The sequence below is a fragment of the Elaeis guineensis genome, chromosome 6, assembly GCF_000442705.2.
Source record: "Elaeis guineensis isolate ETL-2024a chromosome 6, EG11, whole genome shotgun sequence".
Lineage (NCBI taxonomy): Eukaryota > Viridiplantae > Streptophyta > Magnoliopsida > Arecales > Arecaceae > Elaeis > Elaeis guineensis.
The window spans coordinates 19,885,411-19,894,220 of record NC_025998.2 but is presented as its reverse complement, the minus strand read 5'-3'; the positions used below and the strand labels follow the sequence as shown (position 1 = coordinate 19,894,220).

Below are 8,810 nucleotides of genomic sequence, written 5' to 3'. Positions count from 1 at the left end.
ACGCGGTTATTTGGTTACGATTCTTCGAATCAGACGGTTATACCGACATGATCTCCGAATCAGGTGGTTGCATCCAGATAGGAATGATAGCTGTTGCCAGTTGGTGCCTGCCTTTAATCCTAAGCCTGGTCGGTCTGCTTTCAAGAAATGATCAGAAAGTGTGGTGTGCCGACTAGGAGTGGGAACTGATAATTTTTCGACCAAGACTTGGTTAGATGATTGATCCGAAAGTTTAGCCGATCTGTAGTTGTTATGCTGATCAGAGATTGTCCTGATGTGCAAGTCGAATGAGGATTGGATGCGACGGAAGATCGACCACCTTTTAGATCAGAAGTTGGATCAAGAACATACCGATGAGAGGATCGGAGAATAACCTCCGACCAAGGGTCGTGACAGACATTTGCCCTGACTAAAGGTCAGGTAAACCTCAACAATTAGGCTACTGGAGAGGTGCTGATATGGATATGATGGGTTGTAATGGGCTTAAGTCTCCATACATCACTGGTCCATTCCAAATTACTCCTAATAGATACTCCCTACTCCTAATCCGAGCTTTGGTCGGGCTATGGGAGTATTTACTTTGACATTCTGAATGGTCGGGGATGTGAAGAGTCTTTTTAAATCAAATATCTGCGCATGATTTTCTAGACGAAAAAATTATCGAATTAATGATGAAATTTTCGAAATCTGCACAGATGCCACTCCAGACGCCGCTTTTTCTGCTGGGATGCCATTGAATGTGGAGATTGTCATCCAGTTGTTGAGCTAATGAAGGCTTGACGCGTGGTCTATTTTAGAAATTCGTACTGACTTACGTCCTCCAAGAGACGTGCGTCCTTCTATTTAAAGGGACGGCTTCTTTTTGCTTTATTTTCTCTTACTCTGCTAACTCCTGTGAATCCTCTCTCTTTGCCATTTTTCTTACTTTGAAGCTCCTGCAGACAGATTTCCTTCTTTCTCTACCGTGTGAAGAGATCTCGAAAGATACTTTCTTTTAATTTCTTACTCGAAAGTAAGTTCCTTTTACCTTCTTGGCTTTTTCTTCCTTTCGTTCTCCTCTTAGGTTTCTATTCCCATGGCAGGTTCTAAAATTCTGTGAGTGAGAATCCCATGTGAAAGAAAATGAAGGATCCAAAAAACCCTAGGTCCAAAACCAATCCTTTCACCGGGTTTGGAGAGATCCAATCCAAGTTGACCTTGAGTGACATAGAGTTGTTCCGAGCCCAATACTCCATTCCGGACGAATTCCATCTCGAGCTTCCTGATTCCACTGCTCGAGTCCACGATCAACCTCCAGACCGATTAGCGGTGTACGAGGAAAATCTTCGAGCAGATCTTAGATTTTTCATCTTTTTCTTCATTTTTGAGCTTTTTAGATTCTATAGATTGCTTTCTGTTATGTGTCTCCAAATTCCTTTAGATATATCATAGGATTTCTTGTTCTCTGCTCTCGAACGGGAGTCCAACCTTCGATTCTCCTCTTTCGAGCTCTCTTCATATTAAAGAAACACCCATACGTTGACTGGCTGTATGTTTTCTGCCAGAGGGGTGCCACTTTCTTAGTCTTTGGCGCTCCCTCATCTGTTCACGGTTGGAAGAGCCGTTTCTTTTTTGTTTTTTGTGCTTCGATAGATGACTGGGGGCTTTCGAACTGGGATTGGATTGAAGCCTCATCCTTAAAGCCCATAGAGTTAAGCGTCGAGGAAAAGAGAAGACATAGGGATCTCCTGGATTACAACGCTCCTCATCTGGATGAGCTTTTATCCGATGAATCCCTCTTCTTGATAGGACTTTCCTCTAGCAAACCTAGGAGTGAGTGGGATCGTTTATGCTCTCTCTCCTTTTTTTTTATCTATATGTATAGCTCTTTAACTTGACGTTTGTTGAACAATTGTAGAAATAGAACCCTCAACAAAGGATATTGCAAAATTGAAGGCCTCTCTTCTACAGAAGAGAAAGACTCAGTCTGTGGGGATCGAGAGAAAGAAAAGATTGAAGTCTGTCGAGCTCAGTCAAGAGCCTGTCCTCTGTCGACCAAGCACTTTCTTCCGAGGTCGGAAAAGTTTTGGCGACACCTGCATCTACTCCAACCTTGATCGCCGACCCCCGAGAAGAGGTCGTTGAGCGACCCTAGTCTTCCAAGACTTTTGCTCGGGATGGATCTTCTAAGGAGGCCGATGATGACGAGGCCCTTCCTAACGATATTTCTGAGGGCTTATTTTTTCAAAGACTGGAAGACAGTTCGAGAAACCATCGAAAACTCCGTTATTTCGACGAAGTTAGAGCAAATAGACAAGATAAGCGTTTCTAGTTTGAGGAAGCTGTCTTTGACTGTTGGCTACCAGGCATAATATTTATCCTGTCACACTTCTTTTTTTTTTTTTTTAATCATCGTATTTCCTCTGACTTAGTCGATTTGAAATGCAGCTACTCCATGTTCTCGTCAACTTGTTGGATCGCTCAGCCAGGGAGGCTTAGGCGCGAGAGGCCAAGAAGAAGGTTGAGACAGATGCCCAAAAAGTCCGGGGGAAAATTAAGGAAATAAAGGCTGAGGCCAAGCATCTCCAGGGGGCCCTCGGCCAGATGGAGTCCGATCTGACCCTCGCCCTAAAGAGAGAGGAAGAGGTGGAGAAAAGATTGAGGAGCGCATTCAAGATGCCAAGCGCTCCTCCATCGAGGAATTCAAGGTGTTACCTGCCTTCAATGAGGAGATGGCTCGAGCGGTCGAGGCATTTAGAGCGTCTAAAGAATACCACAACAGCCACATGGCCTTCAGTGAAAAGATTTTCATCAGGCTCACAAAGAAGGTTGGGTTGACTGCTGGAAGTTGATAAAGGAGGAGCATCCGAAGCTTGATCTCGCCTTCTTGGACTATGAAGATGAAGATGGCGAGGAAGTTCACACTGCCTCCGAGCTCTCTGTTTTCGAGAAAGAGAACGTTGCCGAGCCATCCTCCTTTTCAATTGCTGACGCAGGTCCCTCTGAGTCTCCTTCGGATACAACTCCCCAAGAGAAGGTCGAAGATTAAATATTTGTACTTTTTATCCCTCTTTTTTCTTTGTTTGTTTTTTGTTTATCTTTGTAAGAAACTTTCATTTAATGAACTGAAATCATGAACTTTTTGAATTTACCGCTTTCAATTGTTTATATAATTGATGGATGACGTTTGTGACATCGGCCCGACAGCCGCTGCTCCTTTACCGGCTACTCCTCTTCCCCCGGTGACGGCGGTCAAGATTAAAACTCACATTAAGAACTTGGAGAAGAAACTTAAATTTTTCGAGAGAAAAGCTGCCAATCAAGGGAAGGGATTGCAAAAGATTCAAAAGAAACTTGGCAAGGTCGAGAAAGAAGTCAGCAGACTTCAACAAAAAGTTCGACGAGTTGTAGCACATAGTGCTGAGAAGGCACAATGAACCGAAGAGATATAGAGGATATCCGATGCAGTGGAAAAGAAGTCCTGGGATGTGGCGATGAAACTGACTATATATTGTCGTCATCTTGACTCTGCTCGCGGAAAAATTCGTGCCTTAGAGTCCCTGATTAAGTGCAGGAAGTTTGGATGGGCGAGGTCTGAGCATACATTACAAATTGAGGACGAACTCTACACTGCCAGAGAAGAAATTTCAAAGCTGAAAAAAGGCGTTGGATAGCAAGAAGATTGTCGCTGCTCCTAAGGACGTAAACAGCAAGATATCTAAGTGACTACTCCAATCACCGTCGTCAGTCCAAAAGAGTCTCTTCCGATCATCCATGGCGACAGATCCCGATCGGAAGAGCGGGAACCAATAGGTCGATCCCTGGTAGGAGGAGAAAGAGTTGCTTCTTCCTGATCTAATGAGCAGCTAATGGACAGTTCTCGATTGACGATCCATATGGCCTTTACTGGCGGACGTCATTCTGGTTACAGATTTTGTCAGAATGCAATTCGAGTTTTGTACCCATAACTTGATCTATCCGAGCTTCTTGATCCCGATATGGACATGGACGACGCTTTAATGAGGCTAAACGAGAAGCGAGGGAATGCTTACGTATTTTTCGAATTTGTAATTCCCTCAGAGCGGGTGCATCAAAGATCTTGACGGTGGGGTACTTTCCAAGGTTGACGAAGTGCAACCAACTGACGACGCCCCACCAACCGAGTAGTCAATTCTCTCTCTTCTTTTTTGTAATGTCAGACAAAGAGCTGACTAGACTCTTGTAAACATTTTTCGTTAGAATAAAGCAACAACTTTTTCAACCATGCATTCATATTTTTCTTCTTTTATGTTGCTATTTTCCGATTCATGCTGACTTCATATGGTTGCCATAAAACTAAGTTTAAATATAAGCCAATCAAAGGCTTTTAAAATCTCAGGGCTGATCAGAAGCCGAGTTTAAACATCTCAAGGCCGATCAAGGGCCGAGTTTAAACATCTCAAGGCCGATCAATGGCCAAGTTTAAACATCTCAAGGCCGATTAGAGGCCAAGTTTAAGCATCTCAAGGCCGATCAGAGATCGAGTTTAAGCATCTCAAGGTTGATCTGATCGGCCGAGTTTAAATATTTCAAGACCGATCAAAGGCCGAGTTTAAACATCTCAATATCGATCAGAGGCCGAGTTTAAACATCTCAAGATCGATCAGAAGTCGAGTTTAAGTATCTCAAGGCCGATCAGAGGTCGAGTTTAAGGATCTCAAGACCGATCAGAGATCGAGTTTAAACATCTTAACACCGATCAGAGATCGAGTTTAAGCATCTCAAGACCGATCAGAGGCCGAGTTTAAATATAAGCCCCTCATTGATATTACTTTTACTTATATATGGAAGTACCGATGTTGATAAATTGGAGCGTTCATTCATGCATATGCCTCAGCAAAATTATAATATCATTGATAATACATGCAGAGATTGGCTGAGTTTCACGATCTTTGGAGTGGAGTCGCATCAAGCTGCTTCAGTTTATAAGTCCCGGGACGTACCACTTCATCTACTCGGTAAGGACCTTCCCAATTGGACGATAGCTTCTCCTGCTCGGTAGGTTGTGAGACTTCGGCGCGCCGCAACACCAGATCGCCGACCCAAAATTCCTTGGACTTGACTCAGGAATTGTAGTATTTGGCTACCCTTTGTCGGTAGGAAGCCATTCGCACGGCAGCTCGTCCCCTACTCTTCTCAACCAGGTCAAGGTTGGTTCGCAACCATTCCGAGTTGGTGTCCTCATTGTATTCTTCGACCCTGAGGTAAGGAAGCCTAATCTCAACTGGTATAACGGCTTTGGTTTCGAATGCAAGATTGAATGGAGTTCCACTGATCGAATTCTGAGTTGTTCAGTATGCCCACAGCACGTGATATAACTCGTCCGCCCAAAACCCCCAATCTGATTGAGTCTAACCTTCAAACCTTGCAAGAGAGTCCTGTTCGTCACTTTGACTTCCCCATTAGCTTGTAGGTATTCAACTGAAGTGAAGTGCTGTTCGATTCCAAGGTCTTCACAGAATTTTCGAAGTCGGGAGCCACTGAACTGTTTGCCATTGTCAGTCACCAGTGCCTTTAAGAAACCGTAGCGACAAATAATAGATTTTCAAATGAAGTCTTTAACCTTAGCCTCTGTAATACGGGCTAGGGGCTCGGTCTCCATCCACTTCGTGAAGTAATCAATGGCCACCAGGAGAAATTTGCGCTGGCCTAAGGCATGAGGAAAGGGATCCAAAATGTCCATTCTCCACTGAGCGAAAGGCCATGGAGTGGCAATAGGAGCAAGGGGCACCACTGGTTAATGTTGAACATTCAAAATTCTTTGATAGTGATCACACCTTCTAACAAAATCAGAGACGTCCTTTTGCATCGAAGGCCAATAATAGCCTTACCGAAGGATTTTGTAAGAAAGATTCTTTGCGCCCAAATGATTTCCATAAATTCTCTTGTGGACCTCTCTTAAAGCATAATCTGCTTTGGACGGTAGCAGACACCTCAGAAGTGAAAGAGAGAAGGACCACTTGTACAGCTTGTCGTCATGAAGTACATAGCGGGCAGTCTGATTGCGGATTTTTCGAGCTTCCGACTGTCAGGTGGTAATTCACCCAACCTGAGATACTTTAGTAAGGGGTCAATCCAGCAAGACTCTTCATTAATCTGCTGGACAGCGAGAGATTCTTCCAGACTTGAGGTCCCCAATATCTCGATATAAGTTTCTTTTTGGAATTCAAATGGTAAAAAGGCTGCTAGCTTAGACAATGCATCCATCCGGATAGTGTCCGAAGTACCTGCTGGATATCAAAGTTTAGAAAGGATGTGGTCAGTTTTTTTACCTTTTCGAGGTACCTCTTCATATTTTCCTTCCGAGCCTCATATTCACCCTTGACTTGTCCCGTCACCGATTGAGAATCACCGAAGACTTTCAAGTGTTTGGCTCTCACATCCTTTGCCAGTCTAAGCCCGACAATTAAAGCCTCATACTCTGCTTCGTTGTTGATGGTTGAAAATTCAAACTGCGGAGCATACTCCACCACATTACCTTCCGGTCTGGTTAAAATGATCCCCACTCCTGATCCTGATGAATTGGAAGACCCATCCACATGAAGAATCCATTAATCCTCAAGATCAGATCTAGCGCCATTGAGCTACTTTCTGCAGCCTCCAATCTTTCCTCATCAGGGATGGTGCATTCAAGGACGAAGTCCGCCAAGACTTGAGCTTTAATTGAAGGCCTCAGATGGAACTTAATGTCAAACTCGGAGAGCTGTAAGGCCTATTTTGCAACCCATCCCGACGTATCTGGACGGTGGACTGCTTTGATCGATTGATCTGTGAGCAATACTATTGTATGAGCTTGAAAATAGGATCGGAGGTACTTTGCCATAATGATCAGAGCAAATATCAACTTCTCCAACTTTTTGTATCTGATTTTTGCATCTTGAAGGACCTTACTAGAGTAATATACTGATTTTTGAATGTCCTTCTCGGATAAGAACCGAACTAATTGCTGTCGGAGATACGACAAGATAAAGTAACAATTCTTCTCTTGGTTGAGGCTTTGTAAGCAAGGATGCCGAGCTGAGATATTGCTTCAGCTCCTCAAATACTTTCTGACACTCAATCGTCCATTGAAAATCCCTCGGTTGTTTGAGGGTTTGGAAAAAAAACAAACATCTTTCAACCAATCTAAAGACGAAACAATTGAGTGAAGCAATCCTTCCAATGAGGCGCTGGACTTTTTTTACATTTCTTGGTGGAGACATTTCTAGGATCGCCTTAATCTTCTCCAGATTCGCCTCAATTCCTCGTCGGGGGACTATAAATCCGAGGAATTTTTTAGAGCCAACTCCAAAGGCATATTTCATGAGATTCAGCCGCATCTGGAATCGACGCAGGGTGTTGAAGATTTCTTGGAGGTCGGCTATATGATCCGGGATAGTTCGGCTTTTTACCAACATATCATCCACATAGACCTCCATGTTGTGATCAATTTGATCTTTTAATATCTTATTCATCAGTCGTTGATATGTTGCTCCGATATTCTTGAGCCCAAAGGGCATCATCCTGTAACAGTAGAGCCCAAAGTCAGTAATAAAGGCCATTTTCTCCTCGTCCTCAGGTGCCATCCGGATTTGATTATAGCCAAAGAAGGCATCTATGAAGTTGAAGAGCTCGTGCCCAGAAGTAGCATCAATCAATTGATCTATCTGAGGAAGAGGGTAGCTGTCCTTGGGGCAGGCTTTGTTCAGATCAGTGAAGTCGATGCACATGCGCCATTTTCCATTCGCCTTCTTGACTAGCACCATGTTGGCGAGCCAGTCGAGGTACATTGCTTCTCGGATGAAGCTGGCCTTGACCCACTTGTCTACTTCCTCAGCAATTGCTTTCTGACGCTCTGGGGCAAAGCTTCTCTTCTTCTGCTTTATAAGACGGAAGGTCGGATCCACCCCCAGATGGTGGGTCATCACCTCCGGATCAATACCAGACATATCTGCCGCCATCCAAGCAAATAGGTCCGCACTTTTTTACAAAAGAGCAATTAGACGAGCTTTGGTTATTTGATCTATAGACGACCCGATCTTTATAGTTTGATGGAAATTTTCTTTCCTCGGACGGTCAAGCATGTTCACCAGCCAGATCATCACGGGCATCCAAATCTATTGGGAGTTCAAGTTGGGGCACCGCCAGCTGTTCCTCCGCTTGTAGTTTAGCAGCAAAGCACTGTCGGGGCACGGCTTGATTGCCTCGGACTTGCCCCACTCTAGCCTCCATCGAAAACTTCATTATCAAGTGGTAACTCGATACAACTGCCTTCAGTGTTCCTAGACTTGGTCGGCCAAGTATTACATTGTAGGCTGACGGTAGGTTGAGCACAAGGAAATCGACATGGATGGTCACTTGCTTAGGTCTGGTTCCCACCGTAAGAGGCAGCCTTATAGTTCCCTCCGAAATTACCGAACTTTCGGAGAAACCTTGAATAAGAATATTGAATTTATTTAGTTGTTTTGGGATAAGCCCCATTGCAGTGAAAGCAGCAAAGTATAAAATGTCAACTGAATTTTCATTATCGATAAAAATGCAGTGTACATTGTAGTCAGCGATATTTGCAATAATAACCATGCATCATTATGCGAGGTTTGTACACCTTCAGCATCTTGTTCAATGAAGATTATTGGCTCCTCGAGCTGAGGCCTCTTCGCTGCATGCGGCTCCATCGAACCAGATGACCTCTTAGTTATGTGAATTTCACCTCGTAGGGGTCGATCTTCTGCTTCTGTCTGCCCCTCCGTCTGCGGTTGTGCTGGAGCTGGTTGAGGTTGAGGAGGCTGGCGCTGTTGCTACTGAGGAGGGGG

At 44.2% G+C, this 8,810-nt stretch overlaps 1 protein-coding gene across 1 annotated transcript; it reads right to left on the bottom strand.

Annotated features, from left to right (window-relative positions):
- Positions 1 to 8,073: 8,073 nt before the first annotated feature.
- Positions 8,074 to 8,577, bottom strand: LOC140858746 (uncharacterized). The gene has a single exon (XM_073260051.1). It carries the CDS (start codon positions 8,575 to 8,577, stop codon positions 8,074 to 8,076), a length of 504 nt encoding a protein of 167 aa, XP_073116152.1.
- Positions 8,578 to 8,810: the final 233 nt, after the last annotated feature.

Coding starts and splice junctions, on each gene's coding strand:
- LOC140858746 (XM_073260051.1), bottom strand. CDS start 8,577: ATGGTTATTATTGCAAATATCGCTGACTACAATGTACACTGCATTTTT.